General features: G+C 45.8%; 1 protein-coding gene across 1 annotated transcript; it reads left to right on the top strand.

Moving 5' to 3' along the window:
* Positions 1–567: 567 nt before the first annotated feature.
* LOC123147893 (probable F-box protein At4g22060) lies at positions 568–3,550 on the top strand. The gene is made up of 2 exons (XM_044567212.1): positions 568–2,254; positions 3,082–3,550. Exons 1-2 carry the CDS (start codon positions 1,057–1,059, stop codon positions 3,123–3,125), a joined length of 1,242 nt encoding a protein of 413 aa, XP_044423147.1. The 5' UTR covers positions 568–1,056; the 3' UTR covers positions 3,126–3,550.
* The last annotated feature ends 17,906 nt before the right edge of the window (positions 3,551–21,456 follow it).

A 21,456-nucleotide genomic window follows, 5' to 3' on the forward strand; every position in this document is an offset into this window, starting at 1 on the left:
ACGGGTTGCCCCCCTAGCTACAAAGGGATGAAACCCCTTAAGGCGAGTGTACAATTCATCTCGCTACAATCGAGATATATGGTTCTTGAAAGCATGTTGACTCGTCCATCTAATAAAAAGATGAAAAGTCTTGATCGATGAATGTATTTGGACCGTGGATAATTCCTTAAAAGTGCAGGACGTTGAAACACTATCTCTTCATCATGATGCCGATGAAAAATTTCACTTTCACAGAAAATCAAACCAATAAAAAAAAGCTTGACACACCAACATTAACTCATCAGATCCGAATAAACGGATACACGAGGATAAAAAACTCTCTAACCTCATGACACCGTCAAAATAAAGAGCTAACTTTATTTTCACAAAATTCTGATGATCACTAGATATTGACAAAGAATATAAATGTCTTAAAAGATATGAGGTCCCTCACCCTCAACGCTAAGGACAACTGAAGGTGGGAGGACCTAAATTTATCACGACGGCGACGGCGGCACGAGAAACCCTCATGAGTACTAGTTCTCTCGGTTGCTCGCTCGAAGTGGGCGGCAAATAGGTTCGCCCTCGCAGCCCAGGCACGGCCCAAGGCGTGCCGAGCTAGATTTCACGACCGAGCCGCCCTCGTTCCCCTTCCTTACGGCGGCTGCAACCGGATAAACAACGGTGTCGGCGACCACCTCCCAAATCCCAATCCTTCCCAAGTCTCTCCGGCTCTCCTTCCCTTCCCCTTCGCCCAGCAGCGCCGTCGGCGCCGGCCGAGCCAGCGCTGCCGTCTTGCGCACCAGTGCCGCCGCCGCCGCGGTGTGCGGCTGCCTGGCAGTGGCCAGCGCCCGCTCCGGCGTGGATGGGCCCATTCCGTGCGCCTGCTCTCCTTCTGCAGCGTCGCCGCCCCATCATCGGCGGGCCCGTTCGCCCCGCCGCGCGCTTTGGCCCGGGTTTCTCAGCTCCACGTCCACCCCACCTTCCCGAATCCGGCGTCAGTTAGGCGGTAGAAATCAGAACCTTGGCCGTCGACTGGGCAATTAGGCGCCGCAACGCCATCATCTTGGGTTGGCGATGGAAGCTCCAGCCCCAGATTGGTCCGGGCTACCGGCGGATATATTAACCACCGTACTCCAGTTGCTCGAGTGCCCGGATCTCCTCCGATCCGCCTCCGTCTGCACAGCCTGGCACAAGGCGGTCTCTGTGCTCCGGCGTATCGGTGTTTGCCCTGCCTCCCAGACACCCTATTTACTCTATTGCACTGAGGCCGCTGGCAGGAGCGCTCTTGGCATGTACAGTCTCTCGGAGCGAAAGGCCTACACCATGCCCCTGCCTGAACCTCCCATCAACAACTGGATTGGCTCAACACATGGATGGATAGTCACCATGGATAAAAGGTCTGACCTGACGCTGCTCAATCCGATCACTGGTGACAGGATTGCACTCCCTCCCGCAACGACCATGGAACACGTCAAACCTATCCTTAATGATGGCGGAGTTCTTGAGAAGTATGAGGTGTCTTACTACGACGGAGAGCTTCCGAGGGTGGAGGATACACCCTATGTATCTGATTTGGACGAGTATGGTGATTTTTTCTATACTAAGGCAATTTTATCATCTGATCCATCGAAAGGTGAATGCATTGTCATGCTCATCCACCAGCCATATGCTCAGCTCTCGTTTACCAAAGTGGGAGATGTTCACTGGAATTGGCTCAAAATATGTAATTTCTATGCAGATTGCATATCCCATGATGGATGGTTCTATGCAATGACTCCTCAAGGTGCAATTGATGCGTTTAATTTAAATGGACCATCTGTCATCCACGAAAGAGTTTTGCCAGATATGTTTTTGTTTGGTGAAAGATCATACATTGTTAAGGCCCCATGGGGAGATGTCCTCCAGGTTGATAGGAAGCAGATTCTGGATCATGAACAACCAGGTGGTGAGACGTATATCACTAAAATCGAAGTGTACAAGGTAGATTTTGTTGAGCAAAAGCGTGTCAAGATGAAAGGAATAGGTGACCATGCGTTGTTTATCGGCAAAAGTACAACGTCTTGCTTCAGTGTAAAGCATCATCCAGACTTGATGCCAAACCATGTATATTTTACTGATGATCATGATGACGAACTAGTAACCGGGAAAGATGATCTCCGTGACATAGGAGTGTACAACTTGGAAACTGATACCACATGTAAGGTGGTTTATCCTGAACCCTGGCGGACGTGGTTCCCTCCAATATGGTTGACACCCAACCTTGCAAAAAGAGGTACGGTTTCAACTTCTCTCCAGTATATATATTCTCAAATGCTACTTGTTGTATATTCCATTTTCAATAGCAACCATTCTCTCATTTCATTTTTCAGTGCTTACGTACATAATAAGAGAAATGCACTTCGAATTATATGCGTGTCCGCGTAGGCTCGGTCCGAATTAGGATGTTCAGAATAGCTTCAGCAAAAAAGACAAAATTGAATGTGAATAATGTTCTAAACATAAAACTAAGCTTTCATTCTGTTCAGTCAATTTTATCTCTTATTATTTGATAAATGGAAGCATATTTGGAGTTGAACTTTGCACGGGTGTTATATATGCTCTTCTTTTTGCAGTACATTTTTATTTCATTTACGTTTGAGAATTTTTGGAAACTCTTCATGTGTTTTTTAAATGGCATCCTCAGAAAGATGTGTATTTTAGAGATGATTTAGCATTGCATTGGTGGTGGAATCGCTGAAAGTATCTCTTAGATTTCTCTTTTTTTTTCTGTTTTCAGTTTATTTTGGTACAGTGCCTTCTTCGTTTGCTCTAGTGTAGATCAAAATTGTATTTCAAACTTCACAACTGATTACCTTTTACTCCCTCCGTTTATAAATATAAGTCTTTTTATAGATTTCAATAACGACTACATACGGATGTATATAGACGCACTTTAGAGTGTAGATTCACTCATTTTGCTCCGTTTGTAGTCCATATTGGAATCTCTAAAAAGACATATTTAGGAACGGAGGGAATATATGTTAAATAGGAGTGCGGTATCTATTGTACATAATGAAACGATGTTTATGCTTGCTAACTAATTCCTACTTATACTGGCAGGCTTTCAAGATAATAATTGTGGGAGGGAACTCTCCAGTGCTTAACTAAATATATTATGGCACTGCCGGATGGTCAAAATAGATTAGACAAAATAGTATGGGTTTATCTTGTTTGACTCATGCACCTAACATTTTGATAATTACGAATTCGACTATAGCCTAACCTGTATGTGTATTTTACACATCCAACAAACTCAACCTGCCAATATGTCCTTCACCGTCTTGAAGTCATCATGCACGGACATCTGTGTACCTTGAATTTGAATGATATCATGAGCTTCACTGGTACTTCCATGACTGCATACGACTCCACTTGAAATTGTAGTTCATTCTTTTCTTCACAATAAAATGCTTTCATGAAAATTAGGCTATCCCTCTCTACTATTTTGTATTCCCAACTTCTCAGAATATCCAAGATACAATGTACGTGGATTGAGTCGATCAAGGATCTGATGCCTAGACTTAGATTACGGATTTCTCGGGATAAACCAATTAGGAAGAAAACCCCAGCAGAATATCTTCGTTGTTTAGTCACATGGATAATGGTTACCAGGCCACGGCCCCCTGAAGTTGTACAAACACATCATCAGCTAACGTTTGTAATGAGATGTCGCTTGGAATATCATCACTGACTGACAATTGAAGGGCATGAGAAGTTAAGCACGCCAGGCATTTCCGGACACTCGAAGAGTTGATTTTCATGTACATGTGTTGGTAGATGAATTCTCAAACACTTGAATGCAAAACTTTGAATGCTATGAAACTAGATCTTAAGGGGTTATGCCCATTCTGGAAGAAAAAGGGGTTATGCCACTCCAGCAACATATGACTAAGCATGGCAATGGGGCGGTTTTCGACGTGCAGAGCTCCTCGAGATCCACGCCCATGCCCATGCCCATGTGCGGATATATCCATGGGATAATTTCTACCCATGCCCATAACAGTTCGATATCTAGCTATATCCATGGTTATCCTTTGAGCAAAGACAAACAATACTTGCAACAATATGTACATCGGCAACAAAATCAAAATTAGTCCCAACAACAGTATAGTACTAATATGCATTTAGTATGTATTGCAAACATTATAATACTTAATGTCTGATTCACACAACAAAAGACTTTTATAGGGTTTCGGGGTTGTCTATGGGGTTTAGGATCAGTGACAATTGTGGCTCACATGTCACACATGTATCGAATTTATAGCCATGGAATAAAACTTGCACCCATGCCCAACCCATGAGTTTGTCGGTACCACCCACGAGAATTCGTGGGCAAAAGAAAAACTACATACATGTGTCTAGTGTACACGGTATCCATTGGTAGCCAGACCCATGAATAAAAATGCCATGCTCACATATAACTCGATAGTTTGAACTCTCATAATCATTGGAGACAAGGGATCACTTGTACTTCCTATGCCCATAGTCTGAACTCACCATGGGCGCTCGTTGCTCGATGCCGGAGCGGCTGCGGCCAGAGGACCGCACTGGGCGGAGTTGCAGGCGCTCCTTCCCCTCTATCGGGGGCTCACCAGGGTTTCCGCTGGGGCGGGGGGGGGGGGGGGGGAGGGAGGACCTCCTTATGGTACGACGACTTGCTGCCCCCCGCCCCCCTGCGCTGTGCCTACCCGGCCTTATTCTCTCACGCCTCCCTGCCCGAGGCCACGGTTGCTCAGGTGCGGTGGAGGGGACTGCCGGCTCTTCTAGTCTCGCGTCTGACCCGCGTCGCGGCCCGTGAGCTGGCCGATGTGCTGATGTTGTTGCGTGACTGCCCTGCGACGCCCGCTCCGGATGGGCGTCGGGCCGTCCTATGTAGCGCCCCCCATGGTGCCTTCTCCTCGCGATCGGTGTACGCCTTGTTGCGCTATGTCGGCGTCTCGTCGCCGGCCGTTGGGTTTCTGTGGTGTTCGGCCGCCCCGTCCAGTGTGAAGTTCTTCGCCTGGCTGCTCTCTCTGGCCAGGATCCACACCCGGGACGTCCTTCTCCGCAAAACTATCGTCGACGCCCAGGGGGCTGGCTGCCCGTGCTGCCCGGCCTCCCTGGAAACGGCCGACCATCTCTTCTTCGAGTGCGGGGTGGCCGTGCGTTTCTGGCACTGCATTAGCATCGACCCGCGTGCCGGGAGGTCCCGCGGCCTCCATCTCTTCGACGTCCGGCCGGCCGTTGGGGAGGCCTCCCCGACTGCCTTCTTCCTCCTCTGCATCTGGCACCTCTGGAAATGGAGGAATGCGGTGGTGTTCCGAGGGGAGAACCCCTCTCTGGGGGCTACTCTCAAATGCTGCAGGGATGACGCGGTGCTATGGCGGGGCAGGTTCCGCGAGGAGGACCGTGGACACATTGATGTTTGGCTTCAGGCCCTGGCTGCCCCGCGCGGCTGATCCCCCCCCCCCTTATATGATGCAAAAATGTTGTCCTCGCGTGTTGATCTGACCGCACCACCCTGCATCTGCTGACTCGTGGCAATATTAGATTCAGGTGGGGGAGGTCCCCCCCGCCCCGGGGGGTGAAAATTCAAAAAAAAATTAAGGAGGAACACTGGCTTACCTACAGGGCTAAGAGAAAGGAGCTCACTAGACTCCTAGATTGGGTTCAAGCTTTCAGGTAGGGCTTTCAGCAGCTTTGTTTTATTTCCTGCCTATGTTTATTTTGCTCTTTGTACTTTCCTTTTGTTTGTATAGCTTTTTTTTACATTTCCTTGTAACATTTATTTGAAAATTAATTTAAAAATACGCAGCAGAGTCCTATGGTTTCCCTAAAAAAAACTCTCATAATCAAACATTCTAGGAATTTCCCTGCAAAAAGAAACAACCTAGGAGTTATATTTGAGATGTGCATATGTTGGGTTAATCTATTAGACTTTCGGAGTTCCATTCCACACAATGAGGTAATCAAAGGTCGTGCCACTCTAGCAGTAAGAAACTCTATATTAAAGTTGTGTTTCACCTAAGGTCGTCTCCAAGGGTGAAACCCATTCCAGCCCCCTCCACCCCCTCCCATATGCACATGTGAACAGTGCGGACATGTGTGGAAACAGAAACGGCCATCCAACAGCTCCCCCAAACTCGAGACAAAATGTCCGGATAATCTAGAATCCTCCCAAACCCAGCCCATATGTGGAGAGAAATGAGGATATCCGCACATGCCCGTCATATCGGTTCGACACCCGGGTCCATCTAAACAGAACAACCCCCTCCCCCGTTTGGTCCTCATAGTCTCCATTCTATCCTCTCCTTTCCGCTCTGCTCAAACCCTAGATCGATCCGACATCACCATGTTTCAGGAGGGATCGGAGTTGGACAACATCGATTGGGACCAGGGCCGACAATATTTTGGGGCTATAAGACGAAGCCTACAACATGGGCCCTTAAGGTTGTATATATGCATCAACTTCACTTGCAAGGTTCCTGCAAAAAAGCTTCACTTGCAAAGTAAGAGGATAAATGATTGTGGGTCAATGTTATATTAGAACATAAAGACTAACAGAATGCTTAGTTAAAACCTTTAGCAAGATGTATGAGAAACATATACTTGCAATGTATCACTTGCAGAGTTTCTCATATATAAAAAAGTGAAGTTTTCATATATTGTGGAACAATGTATCACTTGCAATGTATCATTTGCAACTTCACTTGCAATGTATCACTTACAAAGTTTCTCATATATAAAAAAGTACAATGTGTATAGAGAATGAAAAAAGTAAGATGCACAAAGGTTTTTTAATACATGAGCAACTTTTTTCATACACATTGTACTTTTTAATATATGAGAAACATCTTCTCTATACACATCTAACATTTTTCAAATGCTTGGTTAACATCTTTTTCCAAACGTTTTATGTAAAGTATTTTTGTCATATATTTATTTAGAATTTTTGCAAGTATAAACAAAAGCAAAAACAAAACAAAGCAAAAAAAACATAAAACATGAAAAAAATGAGGTTGTGTGCTCCCATGCACCTTCGTCGGCCCATCTCGCGCCTCCCATCAGGTGAGGCTTCCATCGGTCAAGCGAGATATAGTGGCGCCCTAAAAAACTAATCAGAGGGCATCACCTCGGGGGGAAATCGAGAGGTCACGTTTGATGGACTGGGAGCATGCAAGTGGTGTGCTCAGCTGCCTGCACGCGTTTATTTTTTTTCTTGCTTTTGCTTGGTTTTCTCGAGGTTTTGACAGGGTTTTTTAGGAAGCAATGCTTTTCTGTGGGAAGCACAATATGTTCTGAAGAAGAAGCATAGTTGGACACAGGTTATGCTTTTTCCTATTCTTTGTTTTTTTTCGGTTTTCATTCTTTTTTCCAGTTTCGTTTTGTTGTTGTTTTGGGGTTTTCCATGCTTTTTGATTTTTTCGACGAAAAAAGTTCATCGAAATATCTTAACATGAGATCTAGTTTTGAGGATCTTGACACAAAAAATCAAATTGTGAAAACGGATCAGGATGTGGATGCACGATTCCAAAGATAAAACGCTTTGAAAAAATGAATCTATGAAAAAAAAGCTCAGGTTTTTAGAAATGCGGGCATGTAGTGTGCCACTTGTCACCATCACTGAAGGTGAGAGTGACCTTTACAAGGATACTCCCTAGTTAGTGATTTTGCACATACACGTAGAGCCAGCCACGTGACCTCCTATATTGCACGTTTGCGTCATATAGACGCACAACGCACATGGGCTTCGCCTGACTGTGCCTGCCCAGTGGGGCACTGAGTGCCAAGCGGACTACTATACTGATTCGGCTCCCATAGCGTGCCAATTTTTGAAACAAAAATCCAGATGGCGCACTGCAACAAAAAAACGCATTGTAGCGGTCGATGCGTTGTAACCAACCGACTTTTGGTCAATTTTTTATTTCATTTTTCTAAATCAAGAATGTTTTTTGAAAAATTTAAACACTTTTTTGGAAACCTGATTTATTTTTTCTAAAATTCTGGCATTTTCTTAAATCATTTTTAGTTCTTAAACAACTTTTGAATTTGTGGATTCTGAAAATGGGAACATTTCTGGGGAACACAATTTTTTAAAAAAAATTGTGAGCATTTTTTTATATGCGAACAAAATTTTGAAATAGAAACATTTTTGGAATTTCAAAACAAAATGCTTAAAAATACGATTTTTTTAAAATCCCCTTAATATATTTTGAGAACGCAGTATTTTAATATGTGATCAATTTTTGCAAAAGAGATCATTTTTTAAATTTGAAAATTTTCAGAAAAACAAATAGTAAAACATGAAAGACAACAAAAGAGCGAGTAAATAACAAAAAGGAGGAAAAACTTGGCTCACGAACCTTCTAAAAGGTAGCAAAACTGGTCAGGAACCTTCCAGGAAGTTCTCAAAACCGGTAGCTCACACGTATAATACAGCTCAATGGGCCGGCCCATGTGTCACTCCCTTGGTCAATCAGGTTGTGCGTAGCCTCCACTAGTTGTGGCAAAATGTGGCAAATAGGAAATCAAGCCAGCCAGCACAGTATCACCGGATTGATCCACCATTTTCCTTTTTTCTCACATAACGTATGGGCTCCTCTCTCTTAGCCTCCCGCCTAGGCCCAAAGCCGACCCCAATTGGGACCACCTGGAGGAGGAGATCGACGAGCTCGCCCTCCGCCCCTTACTGCAACATGAAGTGCATGTCACAGGAGGACCTTGACACTAGTCAAGCAGTCTGAGCGCTATTCCTTGAAGGAAATATGCCCTAGAGGCAATAATAAAGTTGCTATTTATATTTTCTTATACCATAATAAATGTTTATTATTCATGCTAGGATTGTATTAACCAGAAACTTTGTACATGTGTGAATACATAGACAAATTGAGTGTCACTAGTATGCCTTTACTTGACTAACTCGTTAATCAAAGATGGTTAAGTTTTCCAACCATAGACATGAGTTGTTATTTGATTAACGGGATCACATCATTAGAGAATGATGCGATTGACTTGACCCATCTGTTAGCTTAGCACGATGATCGTTTAGTTTGTTGCTATTGCTTTCTTCATAACTTATACATGTTCCTATGACTATGAGATTATGCAACTCCCGAATACTGGAGGAACACTTAGTGTGCTATCAAACGTCACAACGTAACCGGGTGACTATAAAGATGCTCTACAGGTGTCTCCGATGGTGTTTGTTGAGTTGGCATAGATCGAGATTAGGATTTGTCACTCCATGTATCGGAGAGGTATCTTTGGGCCCTCTCGGTAATGCACATCACTATAAGCCTTGCAAGCAATGTGACTAATGAGTTAGTGACGGTATGTTGCATTACAGAACGAGTAAAGAGACTTGCCGGTAACGAGATTGAACTAGGTATTGAGATACCGACGATCGAATCTCGGGCAAGTAACATACCGATGACAAAGGGAACAACGTATGCTGTTATGCGGTTTTGACCGATAAAGATCTTCGTAGAATATGTAGGAATCAATATGAGCATCCAGGTTCCTCTATTGGTTATTGACTGGAGATGAGTCTCGGTCATGTCTACATAGTTCTCGAACCCGTAGGGTCCGCACGCTTAATGTTCGATGACGATCGGTATTATGAGTTTATGTGTTTTGATGTACCGAAGGTAGTTCGGAGTTCCGGATGTGATCACGGACATGACGAGGAGTCTCGAAATGGTCGAGACATAAAGATCGATATATTGGAAGGCTATGTTTGGACATCGGAATTGTTCCGGATGAGTTCGGGTATTTACTGGAGTACCGGGGGGTTACCGGAGTACCGGGGTGTTACCGGAACCCCCCAGGGAGTCAATGGGCCTTATTGGGCCTTAGTGCGAGAGAGGAGGAGGCGGCCAAGGTGGCCCCCCCCCAATCCCAATCCGAATTGGGAGGGGGGCTGGCCCCCCTTTCCTTCTCTTCCTCTCCCTCTTCCTTCTTCTCCTACTCCAACTAGGGGAGGGGGGAACCTACTCCTACTGGGAGTAGGACTCCCCCCTTGGGCGCGCCATGAGAGGGCTGATCCTTCCCTCCTCCACTCCTTTATATATGGGGGAGGGGGCACCCCATAGACACACAAGTTGATTGTTTAGCCGTGTGTGGTGCCCCCCTCCACAGAATTCCACCTTGGTTATATCATTCTAGTACTTAGGCGAAGCCCTACATCGGTAACTTCATCATCATCGTCATCACGCCATCGTGCTAACGAAACTCTCCCTCGGTCTCAACTGGATCAAGAGCATGAGGGACATCACCGAGCTGAACGTCTGCAGATCGCGAGGGTGTCGTGCGTTCGGTACTTGATCAGTTGGATCGTGAAGACGTTCGACTACATCAACCCGTTTCATAACGCTTCCGCTTTCGGTCTACGGGGGTACATAGACATACTCTCCCCTCTCGTTGCTATGCATCCCTAGATAGATCTTGCGTGACCATAGAATTTTTCTTGAAATACTGTGTTCCCCAATAGTGGCATCCGAGCCAGGTCTATGCGTAGATGTTATATGCACGAGTAGAACACAACGGAGTTGTGGGCGTGAGTATATACATATTGCTTGCCGTCACTAGTTGATTCTTGATTCAACGGTATTGTTGGATGAAGCGGCTCAGACCGACATTACGCGTACGCTTACGCGAGACTGGTTCTACTGAAGTGCTTCGCATACAGGTGGCTAGTGGGTGTATGTTTCTCCAACTTTAGTTGAGTCAGTTTCAATGAACATGGTTCTTTCTGAAGATCAAAAAGCAATCACTATACTACGTTGTGGTTTTGATGCGTAGGTAAGAACGGTTCTTGCTAGAAGCCCGTAGCAGCCACGTAAAACTTGCAACAACAAAGTAGAGGACACCTAACTTGCTTTTGCAGGGCATGTTGTGATGTGATATGGTCAAGACGTGATTATATAAATTGTTGTATGAGATGATCATATTTTGTAACACAGTTATCGGCAACTGGCAGGAGCCATATGGTTGTCGCTTTATTGTATGAAATGCAATCGCCATGTAATTGCTTTACTTTATCACTAAGCGGTAGCGATAGTCGTAGAAGCAATAGTTGGCGAGACGACAACAATGCTTCGATGGAGATCAAGGTGTCAAGCCGTTGACGATGGTGATCATGACGGTGCTTTGGAGATGGAGATCAAAGGCACAAGATGATGATGGCCATATCATATCACTTATATTTTGATTGCATGTGATGTTTATCCTTTATGCATCTTATTTTGCTTAGTACAGTGGTAGCATTATAAGATGATCTCTCACTAAATTTCAAGGTACAAGTGTTCTCCCTGAGTATGCATCGTTGCTACAGTTCATCGTACCGAGACACTATGTGATGGTCGGGTGTGATAAGCTCTACGTTCACATACAACGGGTGCAATCCATTTTTGCACACGTAGAAATCTCGGGTTAAACTTGACGAGCCTAGCATATGCAGATATGGCCTCGGAACACTGAGATCAAAAGGTCGAGCGTGAATCATATAGTATATATGATCAACATAGTGATGTTCACCATTGAAAGCTACTCCATCTCACGTGATGATCAGACATGGTTTAGTTGATATGGATCACGTGATCACTTAGATGATTAGAGGGATGTCTATCTAAGTGGGAGTTCTTAAGTAATATGATTAATTACACTTTAATTTATCATGAACTTAGTACCTGATAGTATTTTGCATGTCTATGTTGTTGTAGATAGATGGCCCATGTTGTTGTTCCGTTGAATTTTAATGCGTTCCTAGAGAAAGCTAAGTTGAAAGATGATAGTAGCAACTACACGTACTGGGTCCGTAACTTGAGGATTATCCTCATTACTGCATGGAAGAATTATGTCATGGAAGCACCGCTGGGTGACAAGCCTTCTGTAGATGCTGCTGACAACGTTAAGAACGTCTGCCAAAGCAAAGCTGATGACTACTCGATAGTTCATTGTGCCATGCTTTACAACTTAGAACCGGGACTTCAACGATGTTTTGAACGTCATGGAGCATATGAGATGTTCCAGGAGTTGAAGTTAATATTTCAAGCAAATGCCCGGATTGAGAGATATGAAGTCTCCAATAAGTTCTACATCTGCAAAATGGAGGAGAATAGTTCTATCAGTGAACATATACTCAGAATGTCTGGGTACCACAACCACTTGACTCAACTGGGAGTTAATCTTCCTGATGATAGTGTCATTGACAGAGTTCTTCGATCACTGCCACCAAGCTGCAAGAGCTTCGTGATGAACTATAATATGCAAGGGATGGATAAGACAATTCCCGAGCTCTTCGCAATGCTAAAGGCTGCGGAGGTAGAAATCAAGAAGGAGCATCAAGTGTTGATGGTCAACAAGACCACCAGTTTCAAGAAGAAGGGCAAAGGGAAGAAGGGGAACTTCAAGAAGAACAACAAGCAAGTTGCTGCTCAAGTGAAGAAGCCCAAGTCTGGACCTAAGCCTGAGACTGGGTGCTTCTACTGCAAAGGGACTGGTCACTGGAAGCGGAACTGCCCCAAGTATTTGGCGGATAAGAAGGATGGAAAAGTGAAAGGTATATTTGATGTACATGTTATTGATGTATACCTTACTAATGCTCGTAGTAGCGCCTGGGTATTTGATACTGGTTCTGTTGCTAATATTTTCAACTCGAAACAGGGGCTACAGATTAAGCGAAGATTGGCTAAGGACGAGGTGACGATGCGTGTGGGAAATGGTTCCAAAGTCGATGTGATCGCCGTCGGTACGCTACCTCTACATCTACCTTCGGGATTAGTTTTAGACCTGAATAATTGTTATTTGGTGCCAACATTAAGCATGAACATCATATCTGGATCTTGTTTGATGTGAGACAGTTATTCATTTAAATCATAGAATAATGGTTGTTCTATTTATATGAGTAATATCTTTTATGGTCATGCACCCTTGATGAGTGGTCTATTTTTAGTAAATCTTGATAGTAGTGATACATATATTCATAGTATTGAAGCCAAAAGATATAAGTTTAATAATGATAGTGCAACTTATTTATGGCACTGCCGTTTAGGTCATATTGGTGTAAAGCGCATGAAGAAACTCCATGCTGATGGGCTTTTGGAATCACTTGATTATGAATCACTTGATGATTGCGAACCATGCCTCATGGGCAAGATGACTAAGACTCCATTCTCCGGAATAATGGAACGAGCAACAGACTTATTGGAAATAATACATACTGATGTATGCGGTCCGATGAGTGTTGATGCTCGTGGCGGGTATCGTTATTTTCTGACCTTCACAGATGATTTGAGCAGATATGGGTATATCTACTTGACGAAAATAAGTCTGAAACATTTGAAAAGTTCAAAGAATTTCAGAGTGAAGTGGAAAATCATCGTAACAAGAAAATTAAGTTTCTACGATCTGATCGTGGAGGAGAATATTTGAGTTACGTGTTTGGTCTTCATTTGAAACAATGCAGAATAGTTTGGCAACTCATGCCACCTAGAACACCACATCGTAATGGTGTGTCCGAACGTCATAATCGCACTTTATTAGATATGGTGCGATCTATGATGTCTCTTACTGATTTACCGCTATCGTTTTGGGGTTATGCTTTGGAGACGACTGCATTTACATTAAATATGGCACCATCTAAATCCATTGAGATGACACCTTATGAACTGTGGTTTGGCAAGAAACCCAAGTTGTCGTTTCTTAAAGTTTGGGGCTGCGATGCTTATGTGAAAAAACTTCAACCTGATAAGCTCGAACCCAACTTGAAGAAATGTGTCTTCATAGGATACCCAAAGGAGACTGTTGGGTACACCTTCTATCACAAATCCGAAAGCAAGACATTCATTGCTAAGAGTGGATCCTTTCTAGAGAAGGAGTTTCTCTCGAAAGAAGTGAGTGGGAGGAAAGTAGAACTTGATGAGGTAATTGTACCTGCTCCTTCATTGGAAAGTAGTCCATCACAGCAATCAGTTCCTGTGATTCCTACACCAATTAGTGAGGAAGCTAATGACCATGATCGTGATACTTATGATCAAGTTACTACCGAACCTCGTAGGTCAACCAGAGAAAGATCCGCACCAGAGTGGTACGGTAATCCTGTTCTGAAAGTCATGTTACTTGACCATGGCGAACCTACGAACTATGAGGAAGTGAGGATGAGCCCAGATTCTATGAAATGGCTTGAGTCCATGAAATCTGAGATGGGATCCATGTATTAGAACAAAGTGTGGACTTTGGTTGACTTGCCCGATGATCGGCAAGACATAGAGAATAAATGGATCTTCAAGAAGAAGACTGACGCTAACGGTAATATTGCTGTCTATAAAGCTCGACTTATTGTGAAAGGTTTTCGACAAGTTCAAGGAGTTGACTATGATGAGACCTTCTCATCCGTAGCGATGCTTAAGTCTGTCCGAATCATGTTAGCAATTGCTGCATTTTATGATTATGAAATTTGGCAAATGGATGTCAAAACTGCATTCCTTAATGGATATCTTAAAGAAGAGTTGTATATGATGCAACTAGAAGGTTTTGTCGATCCAAAAGGTGCTAACAAAGTGTGTAAACTCCAGCGATCCATTTATGAACTGGTGCAAGCATCTCGGAGTTGGAATATACTCTTTGATAGTGTGATCAAAGCATATGGTTTTATAGACTTTTGGAGAAGCCTCTATTTAGAAGAAAGTAAGTAGGAGCTCTGTAGCATTTCTGATATTATATGTAGATGACATATTGTTGATCGGAAATGATACTGAATTTCTGAATAGCATAAAAGGATACTTGAATAAGAATTTTTCAATGAAAGACCTCGGTGAAGCTGCTTATATATTGGGCATCAAAATCTATAGGGATAGATCAAGACGCTTAATTGGACTTTCACAAAGCACATACCTTGATAAAGTTTTGAAGAAGTTCAAAATGGCTCAAGCAAATAAAGGGTTCTTGCCTATGTTACAAGGTGTGAAGTTGAGTCAGACTCAATGCCCGACCATTGCAGAAGATAGAGAGAAAATGATAGTCATTCCCTATGCTTCAACCATAGGTTCTATCATGTATGCAATGCTGTGTACCAGACTTGATGTGTGCCTTGCTATTAGTTTAGCAGGGAGGTACCAAAGTAATCCAGGAGTGGATCACTGGACAACGGTCAAGAACATCCTGAAATACCTGAAAAGGACTAAGGATATGTTTCTCATTTATGGAGGTGACAAAGAGCTCGTTGTAAACGGTTACGTCGATACAAGCTTTGACACTGATCTGGATGACTCTAAGTCACAAACCGGATACGTATTTTTATTGAATGGTGGAGTTGTCAGTTGGTGCGGTTCCAAGCAGAGCGTCGTGGCGGGATCTATGTGCGAAGCGGGGACATAGCTGCTTCGAAAGCAGCAAACGAAGGAGTTTGGATGAAGGAGTTCATATCCAATCTAGATGTCATACCTAGTGCATTGGGTCCAATGAAAATGTTTTGTGACAATACTGGTGCAATTGCCTTGGCAAAGGAATCCGGATTTCACAAGAGACCCAAGCACATCAAGAGACGCTTCAATTCCATCCGTGATCAAGTCAAGGAGGGAGACATAGAGATTTGCAAGATACATACGGATCCGAATGTTGCAGACCCATTGACTAAGCCTCTCTCATGAGCAAAACATGATCAACACCAAGACTCCATGGGTGCTAGAATCATTACTGTGTAATCTAGATTACTGAGTCTAGTGCAAGTGGGAGACTGAAGGAAATATGCCCTAGAGGCAATAATAAAGTTGTTATTTATATTTCCTTATATCATGATAAATGTTTATTATTCATGCTAGAATTGTATTAACCGGAAACTTAGTATATGTGTGAATACATAGACAAACTGAGTGTCACTAGTATACCTCTACTTGACTAGCTCGTTAATCAAAGATGGTTAAGTTTCCTAACCATAGACATGATTTGTTATTTGATTAACGGGATCACATCATTAAAGAATGATGTGATTGACTTGACCCATCCATTAGCTTAGCAGGATGATCGTTTAGTTTGTTGCTATTACTTTTTTCATAACTTATACATGTTCCTATGACTATGAGATTATGCAACTCCCGAATACCGGAGGAACACTTAGTGTGCTATCAAACGTCACAACGTAACTGGGTGACTATAAAGATGCTCTACAGGTGTCTCCGATGGTGTTTGTTGAGTTGGCATAGATCGAGATTAGGATTTGTCACTCCGTGTATCGGAGAGGTATCTCTGGGCCCTCTTGGTAATGCACATCACTATAAGCCTTGCAAGCAATGTGACTAATGAGTTAGTGACGGTATGTTGCATTACGGAACGAGTAAAGAGACTTGCCGGTAACGAGATTGAACTAGGTATTGAGATACCGACGATCGAATCTCGGGCAAGTAACATACCGATGACAAAGGGAACAACATATGCTGTTATGCGGTTTGACCGATAAAGATTTTCGTAGAATATGTAGGAAAAAATATGAGCATCCAGGTTCCTCTATTGGTTATTGACCGGAGATGAGTCTCGGTCATGTCTACATAGTTCTCGAACCCATAGGGTCCGCACGCTTAACGTTTGATGATGATCGGTATTATGAGTTTATGTGTTTTGATGTACCGAAGGTAGTTCGGAGTCCTGGATGTGATCACGGACATGCCGAGGAGTCTTGAAATGGTCGAGACATAAAGATCGATATATTGGAAGGCTATGTTTGGACATCGGAATTGTTCCGGATGAGTTCAGGTATTTACCGGAGTACCGGGGGGTTACCGGAGTACCAGGGTGTTACCGGAACCCCCCAGGGAGTCAATGGGCCTTATTGGGCCTTAGTGGGAGAGAGGAGGAGACGGCCAAGGTGGGGGCGCCCCCCCAAGCCCAATCCGAATTGGGAGGGGGCCCGGCCCGCCTTCCCTTCTCTCCCTCTCCCTCTTCCTTCTTCTCCTACTCCAACTATGGAAGGGCGGAAACCTGCTCCTACTAGGAGTAGGACTCCCCCCCTTGGGCACGCCATGAGAGGGCCCGCTGCCCCCTCCTCCACTCCTTTATATACGGGGAAGGGGGGCACCCCATAGACACACAAGTTGATTGTTTAGTCGTGTGTGGTGCCCCCCTCCATAGACTTCCACCTCGGTCATATCGTTGTAGTGCTTAGGCGAAGCCCTGTGTCGGTAACTTCATCATCACCGTCATCATGCCATCGTGCTGACGAAACTCTCCCTCGGTCTCAACTGGATCAAGAGCATGAGGGACGTCACCGAGCTGAATGTGTGCAGATCGCGGAGGTGCCGTGCGTTCGGTACTTGATCGGTTGGATCATGAAGACGTTCGACTACATCAACCGTGTTTCATAACGCTTCCGCTTTCGGTCTACGAGGGTACATAGACATACTCTCCCCTCTTGTTGCTATGCATCCCTAGATAGATCTTGCGTGATCGTAGGAAAGTTTTTGAAATACCGCGTTCCCCAACATTCTTGCCATCCCAGCGCTGGTGGAGCGATGACACGTCCAACTCATCCGGGTCATCGCGTCCGACAGTCGGCGTGTCCTGTTCGGCAGAGGCGGAGCCAGAATTTGAGCATGTGTGTGTGTGGGGGGGGGAGGACAAAGCCTATGACCATGAAAATGTTTTTTTCATTGATGACCACGCAAAAGAAACACAATATAATGTAAACTTTGGAATTAGGAGTAAGGTATATTTCGATTAGTTTGAATGTGGCTCTTGCACCTACACACATGAAACAAAGTTGACAATCTCATATTCCTATAGTCTGCTTTCAATTCTAGCTTGGGTAATTTCTTGTTATGTGAGAAAAAGTTGTCGGTAGTTATCAACTAAACAGAGATTGTAGCTAACAAAAATTGTTTTTGGGATTGAAACTATTATGTATACAAACCAACATGTAATTTAAAATCAGCAAGACAAATAGTAACCGTCCAGCAGCTTGTACAAAACCTAGTAATTTTAACTTACTACTACATGGTCTAGACACGAACCATATGATCTACCTTGGATCTGATGCGACCCCTAAACGTGAAATCTAAAAGCACAGAGAAATCATGAGATTGACGCACTAGCATGCCATAGACGACAGCATGATTGTTATTTCTTTTGCAGGAGCCATGACGTAATTCCTTGCGGGGCAATGGTCGACGAAGCTACGAAGCGCCGCCAGCGACTGATGATGCCCTAGGGAACGTATCCAGTGCACCGGTGTTTATGGTGCTACCAATGCACCTGACCTCCTAGCATATTTTAAAGTGTTTCAAAAATATGAGAAATTTTAGCACATTCACACAACATTAACGTTTGTTGTCGCAAAATTTCAACTCAAAATTCAAATATTACTTGACATACAAAAATGACAAATTTGACATCAATGCGATAATGTGCCAAATCTAAAGCTCAGCTCATATTGCATACTACTCAATGTTAAATTTGTTATTTTTGTATCTTGAGCAATGTTTTCAATTTCAATTTATAATTTTGCGACAATGAACATTGATGATATGTGAATGTGTTTAATTTTTTTACACATTTTTTTAATTTTAAAATGTGCTACGAAGGTCCGAAGCACAGATAACACCACAAACACCGATGTACGAGATATTTCTTCAATGCCCTAGCGCCCGAAGGCGACCGCGGTTCTAAAGTCAAAATAGTGGAAACTAATTGATCGTCTCTAGGCTAATGCATCCTTACTTGGGCCACTTGCCCATCCACGAGCCACCTAGTTATCTTATTTTAACACCATACAATCGAAGTCAGTAACGTACATGAGTATACATCTATGAACGCGCATACACATTCTCTACTCCAATGAACACCTTCGAAAAATTGAAGATTGAGCTGCCACATCATTTTGAGATTCACGAAATTGCAAAGTTGCCTTCATAGTCAACGGAAACGCCTCCTCTCACTAAATGCACATTACCGGAAGGCTTGAAATAAATGCAAAAAAATGCGAGCACCAATATCAAGTCTAGAACTTAAACTTTGGTGGGCTGAGATACCACGGTCCTCCTAGCTATCCAACCATAGATTAGAGCATCTTCAGCCGTGCCCACAACAGACCCTCCTCAGACGTTTTTTCCGCGCCGGCGCTCAAAAATCGGTCCAGTCGCACCCCCAGGAGCCCGTTTTCACCAGTTTGGGTCGAAACTGGCGCCGGCGGCCCCAGGGCAAACCCGGCACGCTGGGGGCGCCCGAGGCGCCGGGGCGAGCAGTTATGGCGCGAAAAAGCCGCGGGCCTGCCAAGTCAGCGGCACGCGCGTCGTCTTCCCCCAGAACGCCTCGGATTCTGCAGGGAATCAATGGCAAGGCTGACCGGCGGCAATCTTGCCATTGATTCCTCATGGGCGGCGCGTCATGGGCGGGCGTGGCGATGCCTCCCCTCCCGCCACGCGTACACATGGCGCAGGGCTATAAAAACCAGCGGCTCCCCCTCGCTGCTGGCCACACCAGCCCGAGCCCAAAACCAGTCGTCGAGCTCTGCCTCTCTCTCGTCCGCCGCCGAGCTCTGCCTATCTCCCCTTTCTTCCCCTTCCCTTCCCTCTCAGCGATGGCCGAACGCTTCCCTGGCGACCCGGCGACGACCAATGGCTTCGGCCGCCGCTCGCTCCACGAGTGGGAGGCGTACCTCCTCTTCGAGGCCAACATCCCGACGCCGCATGACATGCGCGCCGGGCCGACGGGGTGGAGGCTCAGCAACGGGGGCGGCCCCATCCCCCCGGTGCCCGACATCGACGCGCTCCCCGGCATCTTCGCCATCGAGGTCGACCTGTGCAGGCGTCCCTGACGGACAAGCAGCACACCCTCCCACAGTATGCCGCCGACAACCACGCGTCGTGGGCGGCGTACTTCCAGCACCGGCAGGTGCAGCGGCTGGCGTCCACCAACGGGGCGCCGGTGGTGGGCGGCGTTAAGAACAACGATGGGCGCCGTGTATGGTGGGGCACCCCCGGCCGCACGCTCCACGAAGTGCTGGCATACCTCGAGGGTGGCAATAACCTGCCGCTAGCATACCCTGCCGCGGCGGCTGCCCCGCCCCCCACCAGAGCGCCGGGCAATGGGCGCCCAGGAGGTTCGGCTCCTCCTCGTCTTCCTGCTCTCGGTCCTCCTCCCGCTCCTCCTCCCATTCATCTGGCTCGTCGGCGCTATTCAGTGTCAAGGCCGAGCCCGCCACGGAGGCGCCGCTCGGCCGGCGCACCCGCAACGCCGGCATCGTCATCAACGAGGGCGGCAGGCACGCCTCCTCCTCGGCTCCTCCGCGCTACGTCAAGTCAAAGACGGAGCCGGGGCTCGCCGCCGTCAAGATGGAGCCGGGGCTCCTCATCGTGAAGACGGAGCCCGGGCTCGCCGGCGGCGTTAAGGAGGAGGAGCTTGACGACACAACGGCCCTCAAATGGGCGCATGAAGACTGGGCACGCACGGAGCTAGAGCGCCAGCACCTCGCCTACGAGCGGTTTGAAGCTCGGCACCATGGCCGGGACGAGGGAGGCGTCGTCTTCCTCGAAGACAGCGACGACGACGCGCCGTCGCAATCGGTCCACCAGGGCGACACCGGGCAGGGGTCCAGCAGGGGCAGCCACGTCAAGAAGGAGAAGGCCGCCGATGACGACGAGGACGGCGGCGACGTTGGCGGCTTCGCTGCGCTCAGCGACTTCTTCGCCCCTTAGTTGGGTTTTTTTAAATAACTTATGTAACGTCGAACATGTCGAATATATGTCAAGTTTGCCGAACTTTAGCCGAACGTTTTGTCCAATTTGCCGAACTTTGTCGAATTCTGTTTTTTTTAACCCGTGTCTGGGGGCGACCTTGGGGCGAGCATCTGGGAACCCGCTCGCCCCATGCCGATTTTAGCGCCAGCTCACCCCCAGGCGACGATTTTACGCGTCCCCTGGGGGGCCAACGGCTGGAGATGCTCTTAGTTCGCAGCCACCTGGATATCTTTACTAATTCGCTATGGCTTTACGGGTGGTCATTGACTTGTCGAGTCAAAAAATTAGCGTTGATTACTAATGGTCAGGAGGATTACTACAACCAGCCAGCCCACACTGGAAAGTGGAAATCTATGGGGGTCACCGCATCGTGGCCGCGCCCCTTACCGCAAGCTCGCGCCCACCCGTTCGCGGCACATCCGCTCTCGCCCGTGCCGTGGCCCGTTCGCGCTTGCTTCGTCCTATCCGCACCCTCGCCCCATTGTCTCCCGCTTCGCCTGTCCCTGGCCTCGCCTGCTTCTCGCCGTTGCTACTGCCTGATAACCCACAAGTATAGGGGATCGCACAGTTTTCGAGGGTAGAGTATTCAACCCAAATTTATTGATTCGACACAAGAGGAGCCAAAGAATATTCTCAAGTATTAGCAGTTGAGTTGTCAATTAACCACACCTGGAAACTTAATATCTACAGCAAAGTGTTTAGTAGCAAAATAATATGATAGTAGTGGTAACGG

This window comes from Triticum aestivum, chromosome 7A, assembly GCF_018294505.1.
Source record: "Triticum aestivum cultivar Chinese Spring chromosome 7A, IWGSC CS RefSeq v2.1, whole genome shotgun sequence".
Taxonomy (NCBI): Eukaryota; Viridiplantae; Streptophyta; class Magnoliopsida; order Poales; family Poaceae; genus Triticum; species Triticum aestivum.